The following is a 23,828-nucleotide window of genomic DNA, read 5'->3' on the forward strand; positions in this document are numbered from 1 at the left end:
CAACTATAACTAAATAGCCACAAATGCATTTTACATGATTTACAGTCATTAGCTTATTCCCTCAACTCTTTCAAGCAAATATGTTTTTTACTCAGTTAGCTCTTACTTATAAAGTATTTTTATGTACTTGCCATAAATGGTCTTCAAGGCAGCAAATAGAAAAAGTGCCTCACAGAGCAGCAGTGGCCAGCAGCAGGGGCTGACTTGACTGTGTCTGCTCAGTCAGCAGCAGGGCTGCACTAAGTTAAGCAGGGCCTTGCTTTGCCCTTGTGCTAAGTCAGCGAGGTCCACTCTATTAGCCAAGGGGAGGACATGCACACACTGGTCTCTCAAGTCGTCCCTAAGTATGAGAACTACTACTTCTTGGCCCATCCACATATAACTAGATTGTACACATTGAAGGATGCATCAACATCTTTTCTTTCCTATAACGTTTGCTCTGAAGTTCCAACAACCTCCCCTTCTTCAAGTTTCTATGATCTCTTTCGATATTGTTCTGAAATCGAATAAATGCAGATGCTAGCAGTTTTGTTATTGGTGAACAGGAACTAAGTGAAACATCACTTCAGAACGAAGCTATTGGCAAAGGCTGGAGCTGTAGTCCAGTTGGTAGAGTGCTTCTGTGTGTGCACAAAGGCCTAAGTTCTAGCCCCATCACCACATAAAACTGGCTATGGTGCAGCACATCTATAATCCCAGCTTCAGAATCAGAAGTTCAAGGTCATCCTCACCTACACAGTTTAAGTCCAGACTAAGCTATATGAGACCCTATCTCAAAAACAAAATGCTATTATTTGTTTGTTTGTTTGTTTTTTTGGTGTTTTTTGAGACAGGGTTTCTCTGTGTAGCCCTCACTGTCCTGGACACACTTTGTAGACTAGGCTGGCCTTGAACTCACAGAGATCCACCTGCCTCTGCCTCCCAAGTGATGGGATTAAAGGTGTGCACCACCATGCCCAGCTTCAAAATGCTATTATTGATCTGCCAACATTTACTGAGAATCCAGTGCACAGGGAGGTTTGTACGATATCCTTAGGAGAAATAAAAATAGAAGTATACATTCTCTCTCGCTCTCCTGCAATTACAAAGACAGTGTAATATTAGAAAGCGATAGCTTAGGAAAGTATAAGAGATGCACTGATTATGCTTTCTAGGGATAAAATCAAATTCAGGCTTTGTATGTATGTGCAGACTTAGAAGATGTGTGAAAACAAACACAACAGTTACCCAAGACGTGAGCAGATGGACAGAGTCAAGTGAGAAGAAATACTGCTATTTCATGCAATTCAAAGACTTCCTCTTTTGTTCTGTCTGTACTTGAGTGGCAGGAACAGGGCCTCAGCCATAAACAACTAAAAAACTGGGAAAGTACATGACACGGGAGTTCCCAAGACACTGGGTAACAGGAGGCAGAGGGCAAGAACCACAGAGTAGGGAAAGAGGTAAGCTAAGCTCTGCTTATCAGTACTGACTGGTGCACTTCCAGGTCACAGGGCAAGAGTCTCCCACACAGAACCTGCTGGTGGGTCTATCTAGAGCCAGAGACCATGGGCCCAATGGACACCTAGAATTCCTGGGGTAGAGTTCAGTAGAGTACGGGGCTGGGAGGGAACAGCAGGAACGGATGAGCTAGTGAAAGGCTACTAGGCTCTGCAAGGGTCTTTCCTGTATGTCCTCAGCCAGAAGCAAAGAAGCAACTTAAAGTCTCAGAAAAAGAACCCTACAACCAGTGGAACAATCCTACAACAACACAGGCCTCCAAACCCTCTACATCATCAGTACAAACAATGGAGAAACTTCATAATACATGGGATGTGGTCGCAGTGATGACCGGAACCCCAAAGCTCTTCATCCCTGCCTGGCACTACTTACAAAGAAAAACTGTTTTCTGACAGCTTAATTGAACCCAAGAAAAAAAAAAGCTCAAACACATATAAAGGGTTAATAATGACAATAAAAACATCCAGAAGCAATCAGTAGCATAATGGCTGGCATGCAGTATGTATGGTGAAGTCACTAGATGAGCACACTAAGGTGTTATATGCTCCATGTTTCATGTACCTATGAAGACACACATGAAAGAGAAACTAAAATGCATTAGGTGGGATTAACTGATTAGACACTGCAGAATGAGAAGCCAGGGGCAGAGGGGAGGAACCGCCAAGCTCAGTCATGGAGAGAAAAGTGCTGCTGTGAAGTTACCTCAAGAGACCACGAAATAGAAGCGGGGTGAGAAAGTATGGGAAAGAAAACAGTGCAGGGTTCACTGAGAGAAAAGGCCATCAGTTCCAACTCCACACAGCCTTCTCCTTCCCTGGGGACAGAGACTCCTCTGCTTACAGATTCTCTCGAGGGTTACGGGCAGGATCTGGGGCATGGGACAAACCCCGCAGGGAAACACTGCCACCCGCTCCTCTGCTTTACCACCAGCTTACCCAGTTCCAGCTACAAAAACCAGTACTAATCATACAACCACAAGGACCCGGCCTCACGACCACTTTCTAAGCCTCCTTAGCAGGAGAAGGCAGTACCTGAAGTATCCAGAAGAGGGCAGTATGAGAAAACATTTAACATTCGATGTCAACAGTTGCCTTCCAGCAAAGGCCCACTTTACCTTGTCCTGCTCCACCCCAGGCTCTCTGTATACAGTCCATCTCTGCCCATCATCGCTATACAGAACTCTGTAGGCAGACACATAGTAATTGTGCTCTACCATGGTGGATCCAGTGGTTACAATACCTAGGGAATAAAGAGCTGCCTTTATTAGTGCGCAGGCCCAGGCTCCCAGAAAAAGCTAAAAACGCCTATGATGCACTACATAAGCATCTCTGACTATGGCTTGTGGTGTGGACAGTTTCCATCAGAGAAGTTACTAATCCTCTGGCTTTGCTCCTCTGCAGAGAGAGGAAGGACAAGTGTGCTTTTGCAGCATGTATTCATACCATTAGAAGACACATTTCAATTACAAAGAATGATTCTTTTCCTGGGCATGAACATTAAGCATGATGACTAGTAGGCAAAGTGAATCTTCTAATAAAAGTATCTAAACCAATTTTAATGATTCTGATCACTGCTAAGTTTACCTAAGTTAAATTTACTCTCAGCACATGTGGAATATGAGTTATTATAGCACTTAAAATGCATTCTTTTTTTGCATTCTTCTTAACTATACATTTTTAATACTGTAAGAGATTAAAGTCTCAAAGATTATTGAAATTCTGCCTTAAAAGGATATTAAAATAAAATAGAACTGCTAAAAATTAATGCAAATTCCTCTTTTGGAAAAATTAAAAAAAAAATATCCCCAGCAACATTAATACCCATGAAGAAAACTGAAGCTATATAATTTTCAGTGACCTAATTTCCGAAAATTTCAGCTGCCATGGGGTTTCCAAATAAAATCAGTGCTAGCAGTGCTGCAGAAAGCCGTGTCTCTTAACCTGTTATCTTCTTCTCCTTATTCAGGTCTATTTGCAGCCACTGATACTCATCGGTGGCAAAAGCAGCCCATGGAGGTCCAGGCTTTCTCAGCCTGGCCTTCTCTGGTTTCCAGCTGTTCTCCTGACCCATGTGGTCAGTCCACTCCAGTACAGATGATGCTGTTATCTGGGGATCAGCAATCACGCCCGACTCCATCCCCAGAGTTCCATAGCAACCTGCAGTAGAGAGGAATATCAATTTGGTTCCTAGAGGTAAGTTTGAAGTCTCTGCTCAGGGCTTACTGCAAACTACTGATTACACAACCACGGAACTGCTTCTTGGGCCTTTGCCTTTGTGTCCCTTCAAAACCTACAAACGAGCAGCCGTCCTTTGCTATCTGTGGGGTCCAGTTCCAGGATATCCCGTACTACCTGGCGGATACTAAAATCTGCAAGTGCTCAAATCTTTGATATAAAATGGGACAATACTGACACATAGCATGCTATCTGTCAACTTTAAATCATCTCTGGGCTACTTACAATGCCAAAGAAGATATAAATGTGATGCACACAGTTATAATACCATATACTTAGGGAAAAAACAACACTGCACAAAAACAAGATTTCCTCAGACTCTTTCCAATCTGTAGGTATGAAAGCCCTGGATTAGAGGGTCGGCTAGATGTACGTACAAGGATTGTTAGCTGTTAGTCTACGGAGATACACTATCCTGTCTCTGGGGTGCCCAGCAGGCTAGAAGGCAACTTCCTTGCCCTCTGTAGGTTTTGCTTTCTCCTCTGTAAAGCCTTCCCTATCTAACGTCAAACATCAGGCCAGTGGAATAACTACTTCTTTCTTCAGACAAGTTCAAACCAAGATCTTAAAGGGATTGCACTTGCTTATAATTCCCCCATGAACAATGAACTTCCGGTTTAGTGCCTCTGATACATAACTAGGCCTCCACTTCACTTAGGGTGTTCCCGGAAGCAAATGAGAAAGGATAAACAACTCAGCAGTCACTGGTGCATTAGCTACTATGCAAAGGTGATGGCCCAAGTCCACAGAAGGCTTACCACTGGTCTTAAACGTAAACAGACTCGCAGATAAGTATCCCCTGAAAGAGAAAGGGCCGCATGTGACACTCAGTTAACACGCAGCTTCCTCACAGCCATCACAGTGAAGCTTTAACGTCTTAGTGTTTAAAGGGCGAAGAAGATCCCATGGCCCCAGACCAGACAATGATGCGCATTAAAGCAAACAAACAAACAAGCAAAAACCCACCACCACCAACAAAACATTTCTAAACAAAACAACTTGTAAAATTACCATAAACAACTTTTTCTACAAGTCTAGCACCTAGGTTCACATACAATTGTGCAAATTTGCCATGCAACCGTTAAGTCTTATTTTACTTCTTCAAGGAAAAAAAAGATACATAAAACTTTTAAAATTTTTAAAAAGAGGCACTTTATTTAAAGATTTATTTATTTTTGAGTGCTCTGTCTGCATGCACACGGGCAGGCCAGAAGAGGGCACCAGATCACACTGTAAGATGGCGGTGAGCCACTATGTGATGTGGTTGCCGGGGACTGAACTTAAGACCTCTGAAGAGCACACAGGGCTCTTAACCACCGAGCCATCTCTCTCCAGCTCCCAACTTTTTTCTTTTTTTCATTCTGTGACAGAACATGGAGAGGTATATTTTCAGGGAATGAGGTTAGATTCAAGACTCCTGGTAAACACACAGGAGCTGGCTACCAACAGAGACACTGCATTTCGTATGGAGAAAATCAGCACGTCTGAACAAGAACTGGGGAGGACGGAAGGGTCAGACAAGAGAAGCGCTTGTCTTGCTAGAGGAGACCTGGAAGGTGTTCAGCTACACCCCTGCTCTTACCACTAAGTTCAACTAGTCAGAAGAGGATGCTACTTGTTTGTTTGTTTGTTTCTTTGAGCTAGGGTCTCTCTCACACAGCCTTCGCAGGCCTTGAATTCACTAAACAGCTGAGCTGGACAGTGACTCTCAATCCTCCTGCTTCCATGGCCTATGCCTGGGGATTGCAGGCACACACCACCACACACCTGAGTCACAAAGCTGGGCTCCGCTCACACAGGGTAGACAGTTCATGTGAACTAGTGGCCATGAGTGTGATGGGACTGTACACCAGACGCCAAGAGCGTGGCCCCGGAGGGGAGGGGAGGGCAGGGGATGTTCTGGCGTGTTCCCAAAAAAGGTGCAGTGTGTGTGGGAAGGTTAGAGAGACGCAGGATCCAGATCCTGCGGAAACCCTGTGGGCTATGAAGTAGGGGATTCACTTGTAGATAAAAATAGAGAGCCAGCAAAGGACCGTGACAGCCCACAGGTGCAACCCAGTGAGTAACTTTTTAGAGAGGTTAATATGGTATAGAATTAGCACATAACCTACTATCTGCTAACTGACGTCATCTTTAAGAGTTACAGTGGCAAAGAAAACACACTTTTTTATAGTGAAAGAGAAACTACATGTCCCCAAATTCTCTTAAAAGGGTAGAACTCAAAAAAGAATGAAAGGATGTGCATAAAATCATATAAAACAAAAAGAAGGTGGCATAGCCTCTTTTACATGACCAGTAGGCTAAGAATGTTTTCTATGCAATTAAAAGGCTGTGGGTAAAATAAACAAACAAACAAAATGAGTGGAGACCGGTTTTTGCTTTTGTTTTAGAGACAGGGTTTCATTATGTAGTTCCAAGCTGGCCTCAAGCTTATAACCATCTGCAAAGCCTTCTCAGCTGTAGGAATACAGGCATATGCCCTCATGCCTGTAGATGGATTTTCAAAGAAAGTCTGCTGCTACTCTATTCTTCTGGGTATGAGCCAGGCTCTTTACTTGTGAAAGGAAGCAGACTGCAGGCAGCAGTTAGGCTAGTACAATGTCTGTGGGATGAAGCACACGGAAGAAGCAAGATTTTAGGAGCAGACTGCTAATACTGTGTTTTTATTTAATTTTTCAGTTGGCCCTGATTTGGGTGTCTCGTGTATGCTTTACAAAATACCTGAACACTGCAGAGACCAGGAGAATCCATTTCCAATACTCTCTTGTGATGAGGAGACTTACAGCTCTGCCTCAGCTTTATGTCAAAATCTGTTTTCTAGTCCTTATTTCAGTTAGCCTCAGTCCACTTCCATTTGCATAAACGACAAAGAACATCACAGTTTTGTCGACTGACCTTCAAGGAAAGTAAGACCTGGCCACAAATTCCTAGACTCTTATCCTAGACTGTTTCAAAACCAAGGAAAGCAGCAGCAATCACCTTTCTGAAGGACAACCTCTGTACTGCAGAACAAGTGAGCCACCGGGAAGGATGCCACCAGCTTATTGGCCTGCACTATGTGTTGTGTGTGCGTGCAGTAAGCTCCAGGTTCCCAGTTTCTGTGAGCTGTCACCCATGGTAGGGTGAGCTTTAGTGATGCAGCTGCCTCTGACTAATTTTTGTTCTTGTAAGTAACCTGTCACTCTCTTCCTGTAAATAACACCAATAAAACGTGTTGGTTCACTGTGCTGACCTCTGGTGCTGTCATCAGTTGCCCCTTGGGTGGATGCTTATGTCTTCCTAGAAAGAGTGTTGCACAGCCCCTCACCCCCATCCAGCATGCTTACTAAAAAGAATATTTGCACTTACACCATGGAAGTGACGTTGTTAGCCAAGGAGCTTTCATAGTACGGGGTGCCTTTGCTAATCACAACGCTGATTTGGCCACCTAGCACGTTTGACACCACTCCTGCATGGATTCCAGCCATACACAATGGCGAAGACTTGAAAAACAAAAAAGGAAAATGAATTTTTCTCCCAATTATCCATAAACAGGATACTTGTTCTTTCTCAAAAAATCATCTGATCTGGCAGCTTCTCAGACACACAGGTTATTGTAACAAAACACAGTTTTAACAAAACAGTTAGGTTTTACTGTAAAGATATCAAACATATATGAGAAGACAGAGACACATGATATATATGCATCTTGGGACAACCAGGTGGCACCCTAAGCATTTCTGGGTTTAAAGTAACAGTGTCCACAGCAGTGAAGTAAGTCTGTATTCAACTTACATCTCTATATCCATGAGGAATTGTTCCAGATATTTCAGCAAAAGGGAGCAGACAGCCAGCTGGGCAGTATTTACTGAGAATGAAAACAAGTGAGAGGTTACGGACACTCCCTTTCTGTGGGAAAATACTCCAAAGAGAAGTCACATACACTCATACATGCTTCTAGTCAGTGGACAAAGCACCTCAGCATGGCACAGCCAACTCTCTCTAAAAAGCCCACTTACCCTCCCTCCACCCACACACACTGAACACACTGTCAAGAGTGTTCTTGTGGTCTGCTACTCCTTCATCATTTACTTCACTGTGAGCAGTAGCCATCTCTTTACTCTAAGACCTAGACACCACGGCCCACAGGCTTATATGAACGTCCACACATCATTTGACTTATAAATGCTAACCAAATAAACATAGCCCTGTTACCTCAGTCCCTATTCAATCGGCGGAAGAAAATATTCAGCTAGTACTTACACAGATATTTGGAGTCGGGAAAGGGTATTTTGAAATAACTGGGAGAACTGTTATTTAACAAGATGCACACATTTAGCAAGTTTGCTATGTATGGACGGAGCAGCTCCCGGAGTGCGTCAGGTAATCTCACAACAATCCCACCTAGGAGGTACTGTTATTATTCTTCCCATTTTACAGACTAGGAAAGTAAAACAACTGTGCACCTGAGTCACAAAGCTGGGCTCCGCTCACACAGGGTATAGACAGCTCATGTGAACTAGTGGCCATCAGTGTGATGGGACTGTACACCAGAAGCCAAGAGCGTGGCCCCGGAGGGGAGGGGAGGGCAGGGGATGTTCTGGCGTGTTCCCAAAAAAGGTGCAGTGTGTGTGGGAAGGTTAGAGAGACGCAGGATCCAGATCCTGCGGAAACCCTGTGGGCTATGAAGTAGGGGATTCACTTGTAGATAAAAATAGAGAGCCAGCAAAGGACCGTGACAGCCCACAGGTGCAACCCAGTGAGAAACTTTTTACGAAGGTTAATCTGGCTTCTAGGATGTAAAGACTCGTGAATGGGAGCTCAGGGGAGGATTGACAAGAGCTCAGATGTGGGTGGTGAGGACAGTGCTGGGACGAGAGATAGCCTTCCATCACGTTCAGGTCACACTGAACAACACCAAAGGCAGCAAGTTTTCCACAACAATAACAATATTCCATGTGCACACATGACTACATGTTTGTGTGCATGTGTATGAACGCATCTTCATTTGTGTGTAGAGGATGGAGTCAATGCCAGGTACATTTATTAGGGAATGCACTTCTCCATAAAAAAAAAATAAAAGTTATACTTCTGTTTTGGAGATGTAACTGCTACAGATAAAGACAAATTTAAACATGGCAACTGGATGACTTTAAATACGCACTGTTGGACTGGAGTCTTAAACAATGACTAGTTATGAATCACACTTTATACATTACCAGGCAGTATAAAAGAATGAGAATGAAGAGATGTGCTCGAACACACACACACACACACACACACACACACACACACACACACACACACACGCACCTGTGCATGCATGTGCACAAGCTCATACCTGAACTCAGGTTCCAAAAAATTCGAAACAGTATCCAAACAAGTGATTAAATCTAGAAAAAAGCAAAGAAAAAACATTTAATAAAAGACATTAATCTTATGAAAATACTGTAAAATAACATAAAACGGTATCCATCTAAATTTCAAAATCTTACGACCTATAACATCACAAATTTTTGTTAAACAGTTTCTCACATTTGATGTATCTTCATTTCTGGACCTGTTTCCTTAATACTGCTTTTCATTATGTCATATATCATATGTAGTACAGAATTTATATTTTCCTCAGTGTTTCTATAAAATGCAACCTCAAAACATAGAGAAAAACATTTACTGGTTATTATGACTAAAAATGATTGTATGCTGTTTATAAACAAAAACAATGACAAAAAATTGTTAAGTTAACTCTACAGCTCAAATTTTTACTCAAAATGCAGTCTTCTGGTCCACAGATGGAACCAGCATATCGACATCTTCTGGGAACTCCAAAGATAATGAGCCTCTGGTAGCCAATGCCCCACGCAATCACTCAGCACATCCAAGTCCCAGTGCTCTAAGGGAACCTCAGCTTTAACAATTCATCTGAATAAAAGTTAATATGCCTCTAATTAAAGACATAGTCCTAGGCACACAAAAAGTAGCTTTTACTTAAAAAAACATTGGACATCTTCCCTTCCTTGGATTAGGATAGAATACACAGTCAAGACTGAAGCCCACAGCATGTTGCAGGGTTGATCTTTCTTCAGTATCAACCTCTGACTTGTACTATGGCTCCTCACCATTTGGTTCTCTTCTGTATCCCCAGGCATACACACTCCTGCATCCCTGGGCATACACACTCCTGCATCCCTGGGCACACACACTCCTGCATCCCTGGGCACACTCTCTGCTGCATCCCTGGGCTTACACTCTCCTACATCCCTGGACACACATTCTCCTGTATCCGTGAGCACACACTCTCCTGCATCCCTGGGCACACACTCTCCTGCATCCCTGGGCATACACTCTCCTGCATCCCTGAGTACACACTCTGCTGCATCCCTGGGCACATACACTCCTGTATCCCTGGGCACATACACTCCTGTATTCCTGGGCACATACACTCCTGCATCCCTGGGCACACACATTCCTGCATCCCTGGGCACATACACTCCTCTATCCCTGGCCACATAGTCTCCTATATCCCTGGGCACACACACTCCTCCATTCCTGGGCACATACACTCCTGTATCCCTGGGCACATACACTCCTGCATCCCTGGGCACATACACTCCTGTATCCCTGGGCACATACACTCCTGCATCCCTGGGCACATACACTCCTGCATCCCTGGGCACACACACTCCTGCATCCCTGGGCACATACACTCCTGTATCCCTGGGCACATACACTCCTGTATCCCTGGCCACATAGTCTCCTATATCCCTGGGCACATACACTCTTGCATCCCTGGCCACATAGTCTCCTATATCCCTGGGCACATACACTCCTCCATTCCTGGGCACACACTCTCTTGTATCCGTGGGCACACACTCTCCTGCATCCCTGGTATACAACCTTCTGCATCCCTGAGTACACATTCCTCTGCAAAGGTATTCTACCATCCCCATTTCCCCAAACCTAATTAACTATTTACTAATATCTGAACTTGACTGTTATTTCCTTAAAGGCGCTTCCTAGCCCTTCACATGTGAAATCCCTTTAGGCACATCAGCACTTCCATTTTGCTTGATCTAATCAATATATAAGTACACATGTTCCCAGCATAATATGCTATGAAAACATTAACTTGGTGATAGATCATACATTTATAAGTAACATTATTTTCTAACAACTAGTCCTTGGACAAAGAGTAGAGCTGTGTTTTTACTTTTCTGGAATAAGAGAAATTAGGAATTATAGTGTGGAGTACATTGGGGACTTTCAGTGAACATTTATCTGGAACTATCCGGACTATCTGGAAGAACAAGTTTCTGTTTATTAGCATGTTTGGCTACATCTAGTCGCTTACCAGACCCATGGGTGAAAACCTGGAAGGAGACTGCAAGGCAATAACAGATCACATTACAAGCATTCTATGTTGGCTGGTTTTGCCAACTTGACACAAACCTAGAAACATCTGGGAAGAGGGAATCTTAAGTGAGAAAATGCCTCCATAGGGTTAGCGTACAGGCAAGTCTGTGCAGTACTTTCCAGACTAACAACTGATGAGACAGACCCTGCCCACTGTGGGTGGTGTGAGTGGTACTATTTGTTCCTGGGTCTGTAAGAAAGTAGGATGAGCAAGCAACGATTATGACGCCAGTAAGCAGTATTTCTTCATGGCCTCTGCTTCAGTTCCTGCCTTGAGTTCCTGCCCTGACTCTCCTGGAGGATGGACGTCCAGCCATAAGACTAAAAAACCCCTTTCCTTCCCCAGTTGATTTTGGGCAAGAGGTTTTGCCACTGAGAGGCCTTTCTACCACACTGTCAGTACACAAATGTCACCTTAATAGTCTCAGCAGCAAGGCCAGGGTAACCCATCATTTCATTTTACTACTCTAAATAAATTTGATATTCACTAGCCAACTGAAATAAGTCTTAAAAGACCCTGAGTGTAGTGTTACACAGATAGGAGAGCAGTACTTTGAGATCGATATGTCTGCACCACTGCTATTTGAATGATACAGTTAAACCTGTGTTTTAAGAGTTTTCCATGTGGGTTCACTACTACCTAGTCAGCTCACTAGGAAGGGCAACATAATGGAATGGTTTGCCTACCAGCCTTTGCACAGTATCAAGGATTATCAATTTCCTGCTCTCCTGATCTATCAAGAAGAATTTCCAACTTCTAAGATCAGAAGCTCAGCTTCTAAACTTAGCCTGCCAGGAACAGTACCCGTGTGTTCCAATGTGGCAATCTAGGCGCCAGCTGCCTCTACCTTCAGACCACACGCACAACGGTGCTTGAGCAGTAAGTTCACGCAGGGCATATGCCACACACTAGGCCATGCTAATGTGTAAATCATTACCTGGCTCTTAAACTCCACTGGGGCTCCAAAGAGCTCCTGAAGAGGAAAATAAGAATCCAAAGTGGACAACTCGGAAAGCCAAGAAGACTGCAGACAGGAAAGGAAAACCCTGAGTACAAACTCTGACATTTACAACTCCATGAAGGCATATAAAAACCACCAAGTTAAGGATTTAAGAAGTTATGTGCCTTTCCTGAAAGCTTTTCCCAAGGAACTAGCTTTTCAGAAAACTGTTATTATGGAGCTCTCAGTGAATAACACAGCCAGGGCAGCATAAATATAGTTAAAAAGGATATATCTGCCCCAGAGGCTTCTGACAGCAACGCATAAGAAGTTATTGTGATGAATGGAATAGAAATAAACCCAGAAGAGTCTAGAGTTAACCCTTCAGATTTATATCCAAGTAAATGTTGACAGTTGTGTCTGGCTGATACAGTGGAGTGGATGCTGGTGGGATAGTCTTTTTAATAATGCTGGGACAACATGACATCCTTGTACAAAGACGTATCCTTTCATGAGAGAACTAGTTACCAGCCTCACATACACAAATATTAGTTCAAAGTGAACTAAATTTAAGAAGTCACACTGCAGACCTTTTAAAAAAATAGGAAAAAGTAAGATACGAATAAATCTTGACTTTGGATTAAGAACTAATTTCTTAACTATAATGAACAGCACAGCACTCAAACTCAGATAAACTAAAAGGCTAATTAGAAACACCTGTGCTTCCAGGAGTATCAAGGCGAAAGATGGCTCCAAGGGTTGAAGGAAAGAGGGCTACAGGCACTTCCTAGTCTCTGGCTCTTGAACCCTTGGTCTCCAGACGATGACACTGGGGAAAATTCAGGTGGTGCAGCCTCACTGGCAGAAGAAAGTCGTTTTGGATGGATTTAAGATTTAAAAAACAAACAAACAAACAAACAAAAACCTCACCTAACTCAGGGCCCGCCATTCCTTCCGTCACACCTTCACCTTCTAACATTTGTGCCAGAACCGAAAAGGAGCTTGCAGTTAGCTGCACAGAAGAGTCCTGCCAAGATGTGTGCTGGTGTGCCGATTCAGGACTCACTCGAGGCTGAGGGCCACATCTTAACATGTGAGACCAACACTGGCGAGGTGTACCGAGGGAAGCTCATAGAAGCAGAGGACAGCCTGAACTGCCAGATGTCCAGCATCACAGTCATGTACAGAGATGGCCGAGAGGCACGGCTAGAACAGGTGTATGTACGTGGCACCAAAGTCCGATTTCTGACTTTGCCTGACATGTTGAAAAATGCACCCATGTTAAAGAGCGTGAAAAATAAAAACCAAGTCTCAGGGGCTGGCTGAGGAGAAGCTGCTATCCTGACGGCCCAAGTGGCTATAAGAAGAGAACATGGAATTGGCTGTGGAAGCATCTTCCAGAAGCGAAGAAAATTTTCTCTGTTGAAGGGAACATTGTCCTTTATTCTCTTAGATTTTGGGAGGGGTTTTTTTTGGGGGGGGGTTGGGGGGCTACATGAGCATACTTTCACAGGCTTTCTTTTGATATTTCTCTTTGTATCCCTCTGTTTCATGCCTGAGGTTCAAGATGTGAGCTCTCAGCATTTGCTCTTGCCACAGTGCTGCCCACATCATTATGGGCTCTAATTCTCTGGAATCACAAGCTCAAATATATTCTTTCTCTATAAGCTGCACCTATCATAGTGTTTTATCACAGTAACAGAAAAGCAATGAATACAATGGCCCACAAAATTATTCTTGCAAATCATGCATCTGTTAAGTATCTAGAATCAATATAAAAAAGTATTAAGACGTAAAAATAAAAAGGCAAATGTACACCTAACCAATGGAATATAGTTTGGCTACAAAATCAAAGCAGAACTAGTTACAACATGAAAGAACTTGGCAAATATGTGGTCAAAGCCACCAGTTTTTAAAAAATCCCATAATATATTATCCTTGATGAAGTGTCCACAATGAGGTAGCTAGAGACAAGAAGTGGATTAGTGGTGATGAGGGATGGAGGGAATTAAAAGTGATAAACGGAGAATGACTGTGACTAACTGTGGGATTTTTTTTTTCTGCTCTCAAACTGTGGTAAGAAATACAGTACTCTGAAAATTCTGAAAAAATAAATTAAATACTCTGAGCATGACTATCATGCTGTATAGAAATTAAATCTTTATAAATGTGTTATAAAATTAAAAATAAAATGGTATCATAAAAAGGAATAATTATTTTATTTTAATATATACTATATATGTATGGCTGAATAAAATAAAGCCCAATAAAGAGCTATGGTGGATAATTCATGCAGTTACTCCTCAACAATCATCAGATATCTAAACATGACCAGTTATTAGTCAAAAGACCAATCAGACAAAGGTGTCTACATCTAGAAAGTATACCTTCAAGTGGAGAGGGGAGGAGAGAATATTACTACAAAACTGGGCATATATACTGGAGTGGATGGTGATACATACTTTAGTTAAATAAATGCAGTAAGAAGTTTTAAAAAGCTCAAGTTTTGATTTTTTTTCCGAGACAGGGTTTTTCTGTGTAGCCTTGACTGTACTGGACTCGCTTTGTAGACCAGGCTGGCCTCGAACTCACAGCGATCCGCCTGCCTCTGCCTCCCAGGTTAAAGGCGTGTGCCACCACCGCCTGGCCAAGTCTTGAACTTTTAAGAGTTAGGTCCAGTATGGACCTCCCTGCAAAGGCAACACCTGAATAAAACTCTGAGTGGATGAAGAAGTGAGGCCCGGGCACCTACAAAGCCACAGCGAAATGAAGTCTGATGAGCAACAGGCAGCGGAATTCTATGGGGTCCTGGAGGCAAGGACGTTTGGCAGAGTATGGTGGGAATTTCATCTTAATGACATTACACTGACGGCTATACTGAGCGCAGAGTCAAAGAGAAGAAGAGTAGAAACAAAGCTCAGAAAGAAATCTGTTACCATAACTGAGGTAAATGCTGGTAGTAACTTGAACTACGGAGGTTAAGAGTGGAGCTGCTATATTTGACCACTTCCCCATGGTGGGGAGGCTGGTGGCACTCAGAGAAAGGATGAGCAGGCTACCAGGATGAGACTTGATAGGCCGTGACCATATGGTGGGGGAGGAGGTCCCCTTCTGTCACAGACCTAGGGGAGGGGAATAGGGTGAAAGAGGGAGGGAGGGAGGAACGGGAGGATACAAGTGAGGGGAAAACAATTGAGCTGTAATCTGAATAAATTAATTAAACAAACCAAAACCAAAACTAACCCAACCAACAACAAAAAAAGAGTGGAGCTGCTGACATGTAATCAGATTTTCATATATATTTCAAGAAGTGGCAGATGCCCAGGACTTGAGAAATGGCACCATCTTTGGACTGAACAACTTAAAAGACCAGCTCATACGTGAAGTACTTAGTATTACAATAATAAATACTGATGTGGACTCTATTTGATTATTCTATAATGCTAGAACATTGGTGTTCTATTAGAAGTGCAAACAGTGTATAGTTAACCATATTCTTGGCTAAGAGCTTCTTTATAGGGCTTTTCTATAATTTTAGTCAAATACTCAATGTGTACAAAAGCATATGGATATACACTCGTTATTACTTAGCATGTTATTTTTCTTCAGTGCTCTGGGCAAGAGCATCCAGCAGGGCCCTGTGACAACAGACATCATTCCTGCTCTTCTGTGCAGCTCAAGGAGAAACCAGCATCTCCAGTGTCAGCTCGACACTAGCTCTAGCAATAGAATCTAACCCAGAGGGAGTGCATATTAAGTCTTATGAGAAGCCTCTGTCCTTCCTCTAAGTTGACAGAGCCAGTCTCAGTTGCATTTGTTGTACCGAATATCCTAGTTTTCTATGACAACTTGAAATTTAACATCTTTGCACACAGAATCTTGATACAGCTTAAAAATTAAAGGCACATGCTTTTAATTCCAGAATTTGGGAGGCAGAGGCAAGCAAATCTCAATGAGTTCAAGGCTAGTCTGGTCTATAGAGGGAGTTCCAGGACAGCTAGTCTTCATAGAGATATTGTCATGAAAAAACAACAAACAAGTAAATAAGTAAAAATTAAGTACAATATATAGAGAACTCTGTAACTGCTCAATGAAAATTTGTACATATTTTAAAATCTTAGTTGGCCCATAAATCATACTGTAAAATATGGTAGCTCTTTTATGCCAGCAAATCATTTAACATACAAGCACACTAGTTTCTCTCTTAGGAATAGAATATTTTGATTGGCAGCACTGGCTATTTCTGAGACAGGGTAGTTATGAACTATTTTTATTTAGATTGTCCCTAAGTCATACTGTTGTATGTTCTTGATTTAAGTGCCAAAACCTCCCAGTTGCATCAGTAGCTATTACATAAAGCAGTCTTACACTCTATTAACTGTGGTATGTAATATCTTGTACCTTATAGGTATAATCATTTCCTCCCATAGGAAAGGAACTGAAATGTAAATAAAGTTTTGCTTCTCGGTGACCATATTTACTTACAAGAACCGAGAAAACAGGAAAAAGACAATAAATATGTACTTACAGACTCCTTCATTTCCTCTAAAATCCCTTGAACGACCAACTCCCCACAGCTGGAGGGAGGCCCCTGCATAACAGCAGTTTCAGTAACTTCATGGTATGCAGACGTCTTTGTTCAGATACAACAGGGTGTGGAATATGGCTGACATCTTTGATCAATATTTAAAGTTAGTGATTAAATATTAGGCTTCTTTTAGGCAAATTACAATGGAAGCAGATCTCTACAGTAGGAGATTGGGCAAATTTCTGTGATAAGAAGGTTTCTTATCAATGATGTAAAGGATGGCTAAGGTGCCTAAGCAATTAACAGGACAGTTAGTTAGGCTGTAAGCCACATCTGGTTAACTGCATCCAATGAAACCCCCTCTACACCTAACTTCCCACTATGTAAGACACATCAAAAGTCAGCATGTTTGTCATCTACACAGTGTCTGGGGCACTAAACAATGAATTAGAAGTTAGCAACAGCGTGACATACCTATGTGGTTCTTTCACAGAATTTCCGTTATCAAAGTCCCCAACTACATAGCAAACACTAGAAACAGGCTAGTCACCAGATGGTGGCGGCACACACCAGCACTTGGGAAGCAAGAGGCAGGCAGATCAATAAGTTTGCGGCCAGCCTGACATACAGAATGAATTCCAGGACAACCAGGGCTGAACAGAGAAATTCTGTCTCAGAAAAACCAAACCAAACCAACCAACCAACCAAAAACCTAACAAAACAAAGAAAAACAAGATGTTACATTTCAGGCTGTTTTTATGTCTACTTTGTACAAACTTCATTCTATAGGCCGAAATGTCTCTTCTGGTCAAAGATTTTAACAGATTAATTCTGTGTTAAATTTTTCCTCTTGGCAAAACTGGTGAAACTGCTCATCAATGTGCTTGCTGTCTAACACTAAAATATAGTTGGTTTTCGGTACTCTATTTATATTATACACAAACAACTGTGTGCTCATTATTCATTTGCCTATAAACAAGGACGCATACTGAAACAGGAAACAAACCGAAACTTCACGAAGAGTCATCACGAGATCCCAAGTGTTAAAAAGTGTATCAGATACAACAATACCAGAAACTAAAAACACGGCATGGAAACAGAAACTTGGCTAAAGGAGAAGCTGACACAAAACAGATTTTGTGTCATCACTACGCAGTCAGAGCAACAATCTGAAAAACTCATACCCTAGTTTCAAATCCAAAAACATCCATGTAGAAGAAAAAAAATTAATCAGCAACAGAAACTCAAACTCTATTAGACAAAAAAAAAAAACCAAAAAACAAACAAAAAAAAACCCTACTCTACCCTATGTGTTACAAGTTTATATACTCTGATGTAAGAAAGAAGAAATGGAAAATATTCACAAAAATATGTAGTTAAAGAAAGTAACAATCAGAAGAACTTTATGACAATGGTATTGGCTCTAAAAATACTTCAACACGCTGTAACTGTGACCCTCAAATGGGCTGTTTTCAGGCCCAGCTGTTCAAAAGTCTTAGGTATACTGTCAGCAAACTCTAGGGTGGAGGCAACAAATGAACACGTGTGTGTGTGTGAGTTCACACTAGGGAGAAAACGCATACACACACTGATCATTCTGTGTCCCAAGTGATTGCAAACTATTTTATTTCTTTCCTCCAAATAAATAAGGAAATGCAAGTTTAGGCACCCCACTCCAAAATTCTGGGATGGTAAAGTAGTATCACCTTTAAAGTTTCAATTGAATAGTCTCTAAAATGTGTCTGGATTTTAGTTTTCTAATCCTGTGTGTTTTTATCTACCCACACATCAATTATAGAGCATTTAAATCAGTGCTGTCTTGAAGGATTTGAAGCCTTCAATGTGTAACATAAATGCGCCGGGCGTGGTGGCGCACGCCTTTAATCCCAGCACTCAGGAGGCAGAGGCAGGCGATTGCTGTGAGTTCAAGGCCAGCCTGGTCTACAAAGTAAGTCCAGGACAGCCAAGGCTAACACAGAGAGACCCTGTCTCAAAAAACCAAAAACAAAAAACCAACCAAACAAACAAACAAAAAAAAACCACACACACACACACACACACACACACACACACACAAACAAACAACAACAACAAAAAAACATAAATGCATTACTATGTTAACAGTTCTTCTAGAAACTGGCCAGAGTTGAACTGATTCAAAAGCAGAAATTCAGATGACATATCCATAAAATTCACTTTATTTTTCAACTTCAATTGAATGCTGTTTTCAAGTGAATTTTATGTGTGAGTGCTTTTCCTGCATGTATTCCCCATGCATGCCTGGCACCCTTGCATGTCAGAAGAACATTGAATTGTCTAGGACTGGAGTTAGCAACATTTATGACCCACTGTGCAGGGGTTGGGAATCAACCTGGGCTCCTCTGAAAGGATAACAAATGTTCCTAACTGATGAGCCATCTCTCCAGCCCTAAATGATGTTTTGAATTGAAATTTATTCATGTAAACAGTAGCATTTATTACCAACCTTGACTGAGAGATCCCAGTGAAGAGTCCTGAACTCTGAGAGGCTAGCTTTGACTTTCTCACTGAGACCAGTGGCAACTCGGGAGGTTTTTTTTTCCCTATAGAAAACCTTCATCAGTGCGCGCTCCTAGGGTCAGGACACTCAAGGGCTCACACACACCTCCTCAGAGAGTCCTGCTGGCCTTTGATGAGTTTATGCTAATTCACAGTAGAGGCTCTGTGGAGGTTTGAATAAGATGTCCCCATGCTCTTGGGCATTTGAGTACTTGGTCCCCAGTTGGAGATGCTGTTTTGGGACCCTTAAGAGCTGTGGCCTTGTAGGAGGAGGTTTGTCACTGGAGACAGGCTTTGAAAGCCATCTTGGCTTTGCCCACTGTTTCATGCCTGCAGCTACTTGGGAGTGTGAGCTAAAATAGACCCCACTCTCCCCCAGGAAGGTGGTGTGTGAGTTTTCAGCTTCCTGCTGCAGCTGCCTACCTCTGCTCTGCCACCATGGACTCTTGTCCTTGTCCTGGAAATGTAAACCAAAGTAAAACCTTTCTTCTGTAAGTTGCCCTGGTCATGGCAGCAATGGAAAAGCAACTAACATGACTCTAACTCTCAGATTTTTAAGTGCCCACATGCACTTCTGTTGGCCTGCCATTGAACGGAGAAAATGAGAATCTGTTTTCCCTACAGCAGAATCTATCTATCCTTCTTTCTATCTTTTTTTTTTTCCTTTTGTCTAAAAGATGGAGAAAAAGTCTGGTAACTACTGCTTACTGATAATTTAAAATAACAGGGAAGGGGAAAGCACCCCATGATGTTAGGAAAATGCCTCCAATATGACCTGGATATTGAGAATTCTGCCATGAGCAAAGTCTCTCATTACAACTTAAAAGCACAGGACAATGAGTCCCCGTTCTTTGAAGTGTGTCCTTGAAGAAGGTGAGTCCGACTGTAATGTCTTTAAAAATGGATCTCACGCTAGTGTTTGTATTACATGGCCTCTTAATCTAATAAGCTCTTGTCTGCTGTCTTCCAACAAGCCTCTTCACTGGCCTTCCTACTCCTTCATCTACTTTTCAGAAAGTAAGGAAGAGCAACTGACACAAACCAAAGACGAACATGGTCAGGTCACTCTACTAAGTCTAGAGCAGAAAATGGAAGGGGACATAACTTTGCATAGGTTCTGATACAAAATAATGAAGTCATCCTATCTTATACAAAACTGTGACTCTATACATATAAATATAACAAATAATATATATACATATAATATAGCATATGTAACATTAGTGAGTCTTTGTAGGTGTTTATAAGAAATGAAGTAGCTGCGGAGGCAAGATTGTTCACATATTTTATTCCCTACTACTCTAAATCTCAATTAGACTCCTTAGCTAGGGACACGTAGCAACCATCCTTCTAGGGATTTAAGAGAGTCTCTAAGTTTCCTGGATGGAAACAAGCTGAGATCTCAACCAAAGCCAAACAGACTGGGAATAAATGAGTTACTAGAAAAAGTTGACTGAGAAGCTACCCAAGAAGTAACAAGAAATTCAGCCAGTGATCCCCAGAATTGGTTTTGAACAACTAACTTCAGTCAAATTAAACAAATGTTTGACGGCTGTGCAAAACAACAACAACAAAACAAACAAACAAGCCAAGCCAAACAAAATAACCCCAAAACCCAAACCAAACCAACAACAAAAAAATGCCTCACAAGTCAATTGGGAAATGGGATTTCTCAAGATTGTCACTTTGGGAAGTATTAGTATCAGAAGTTCTTAAGGTGCCTATCTCTAAATTGGAATAGAGACTTGTAAGTCTACAACATGCTGACTCTGAGTTCACTGAGAACATCTTATCTGGAACCCTTATCAATTCTTTAAGGAACTGTAACGTAAGGGCATCAAGTTACTATGAGAAAAACAACAACCCATGAATTGTATGTCTAACTTAAAACACCCCCTTTTACAATAAAAAAGAAGACATTCATTTTCCTGGAACCATGCACATGATACATAGTGAGGAGAAAATTGGGAAAATATGAATCAAAATGAAAATGTAAAACAAAGAAACTTCAGGCCAGTAGAAAACAAAATCAGCTGTTTATTTCTTCCCTTCTCACCTGTCCACCTGAGACTCCCACAGCATGTGCTGAAAGGACAATAATCTCAGGAGTCTGTGTTCTCTCCATCACCCGTTAGGTGGTGAGGGAATGCAAATGCATGTTCGTAAGACGTGTGGGTGACACTGTGCACACCCACAGACAGAGCCCACGGAGGTGAAGTGACATGACGGAGATGGCCAGGCTAGCACACGGCAGAAGCAGGCTTCTTTTTGGTTTTATTTTGGTTTTTGAAAGACAGCCAGGCTGTCCTCAAAAATTGTGATTCTCCTGCTTCAGCTTCCAGAGCTCTGGGCTACAGTGTGTGCTACCACACCCACTAGAAGTCAGTTTTAATTGAGGGCTACCTAGTGCCATTCCTATGACATAACTCCACCTGAACTTTCCTAGCTCTGTCAAAACGTTAACTGTTCACTGACACTTCTAATGCACATTACTTCATTCAAATGTGTTAAACCTTTCTCATTATTGAGTTTGTGAGCTTCATGTCTTGCCCATAGTAGATAATCTGTGAGAAAGTAGATCCCTTCTAAGTAAGCACAGCTTCCTCCACATGAAGGTTCTTAACTGCTGGGCCATCTCTCCAGGCCCATGTTAAGGTTCTAAATGAAACTTTTAGGGAGACCATGTTCATCTCAGTTCCCACCACTAAAGGACAGCCTGCCTTTCCCTCAGCAGTTCCCAGAGCTCGACATTTTCATACCTACAAAGGTCTTGATATTGGCATGAAGCTAATTTTCAAGTGTAAATGGCCAACTTCAAATATTTACTGTTGCACATAAGAATAAGCCTTTACTTTTTTTTGTTTTGTTTTGTTTTTGTTTGTTTGTTTGTTTTTGGTTTTTCAAGACAAGGTTTCTCTGTATAACCTTGGCTGTCCTGGACTTGTTTTGTAGACCAGGCTGGCCTTGAGCTCACCACAATCCACCTGCCTCTGCCTCTGCAGTGCTGGGATTAAAGGTGTGCACCACCACGCCTAGCAATCATCTACTTTCTAATGCAGATAATTGTTCTGATAGCTCTTCTAATGACAGGACCTCTGAGCTGTCCTCTTCACAGTGCCTCTAGTAACAGAGGTGAAACACAAGCCAAAGCAGTCAGAGCAAGCAACAGATTTCATATAGGTAGTGCATTTTCTGTTAGAGATTCAAATACATTTTGGATTCTACTCTATTTAACATATTTGCTTTTAACTCCACATCCCCTTTAGATGCCAAACATTAACAATGAGAAAAGACTATTATGCTCTGTCTCAGCACTTCTCAGGGAATGCTGAGCCAAGTCTTTGTAAACAACAATGTTGCCTTTAATAGAGAACTGTGACACTGTAAGCTGTAGATAATAATTTTTTACACTGATACAGTTTACCTCAATGCTTCACAGATTTCTATGAAAATTAAAACTGTTTGTGTTCTGATCTCACAGAAATGAAAAATTAGTATTTCTTCTTCCAAGCAAAATAAAGTACATGGACTTTACGTAACAGTTAATACAGTCTGTTTTCAGAATGCAGGCCCAGATCCTTCTGGACCTTGTGTGTGATTAGATGTTCAGTCTCTCTGTTCTGCTCCATGTGAGATCACAGGAACTTCCTTCTTGCTGTCAGAAATGACAAAATGTGGGAGCTACAGTATAAAATGGAAGTTACCTTGTTTGTCTATAACTGAGTATGAAGCCAAGAATCCTCGTCCGGAAGCATGGATTCCACTCATGAACAGCACCGTGACCTCACTGCCTTTGGACTCAATTGACTGATTCATCTGCAATCGCAGACCACAGTATTTGCCTAGGAATGAAAGAAACGCATGCATTTGATGCAGCTCTTATAAAGTCAGTATTTGTAATGTACATAACAATACCATACGACAAACCAGGCACTAAATTAATATAAACAAATTAGTAAAACAGGTTAAAAATCAGACTATTCTGGAGGAAAATCTGAATGCCAAGTAATAACTACTTAAAAGATTCAAAAGAAAAAAACACTACAAATTTTCACTGAACTTAGATTCAATTTCTCTAAAACACACATATGCTCTTTAAAACAATAGTGAAATAGTTTTAGAAATAGACATTCAGACAGGGTGGTAACCACACTAAGTGACTGGTCAGCAGTGTTCCTACAGGGTCCCTTCAGGACCTCCTAGATTCCTCGCCTCAGCACATTCCTCAACGTTTCCTCCACCTGGACCTCCTCAGCTTCCTTTCTGAGGAGTATCAGATCTTTCTTGATGAGATGGTGTGGACTCACATGGCCTCAGCTATCAGCAGAGACTTAAACTTCTACCCATGGCCTCAAACTAATGTGTATACATTCAATGTAAAACCCACATGTAAAACAATTCAAATCCTTATAACAAAGACAGAAGAGAGAAAGAAATCCTTGATGCAAAATAGCTGCCACTAGGTTAAAAAATGGATTTCCTTACATGGCTGACAACATAACTAGCAAATCTGTAATACAGAGTTCTAAAACTTTTCAAGTTGTGCAACATCATTTGAATATGAACAACACAGATTTCATGTGACACCATTCATCATCAGGGAAATTATATTAAAACCATGAAGACATGGCTGGAACACTACATACCCGAGGCTGCAGTCAACAGTGCAGACTATATATGCATTAAGTATCAGGG

General features: G+C 41.8%; 1 protein-coding gene across 2 annotated transcripts in view; it reads right to left on the minus strand.

Moving 5' to 3' along the window:
- Positions 1 to 23,828, minus strand: part of DCBLD2 (discoidin, CUB and LCCL domain containing 2) — a 60,895-nt gene that overhangs the window by 12,784 nt on the left and 24,283 nt on the right. For both annotated transcript variants that reach the window (XM_084801238.1, XM_084801237.1), the window contains exons 3-9: positions 22,838 to 22,975; positions 9,055 to 9,106; positions 7,509 to 7,581; positions 7,083 to 7,216; positions 4,493 to 4,533; positions 3,441 to 3,656; positions 2,615 to 2,739 (exon numbers count right to left, since the gene is read on the minus strand). In XM_084801238.1, the coding sequence (XP_084657364.1) occupies positions 2,615 to 2,739; positions 3,441 to 3,656; positions 4,493 to 4,533; positions 7,083 to 7,216; positions 7,509 to 7,581; positions 9,055 to 9,106; positions 22,838 to 22,975 (779 nt within the window). The remainder of the gene's footprint in view (positions 1 to 2,614; positions 2,740 to 3,440; positions 3,657 to 4,492; positions 4,534 to 7,082; positions 7,217 to 7,508; positions 7,582 to 9,054; positions 9,107 to 22,837; positions 22,976 to 23,828) is intronic.

Source organism: Acomys minous (assembly GCF_964271855.1).
Source record: "Acomys minous genome assembly, chromosome: 11".
In the NCBI taxonomy this organism is placed as follows: domain Eukaryota; kingdom Metazoa; phylum Chordata; class Mammalia; order Rodentia; family Muridae; genus Acomys; species Acomys minous.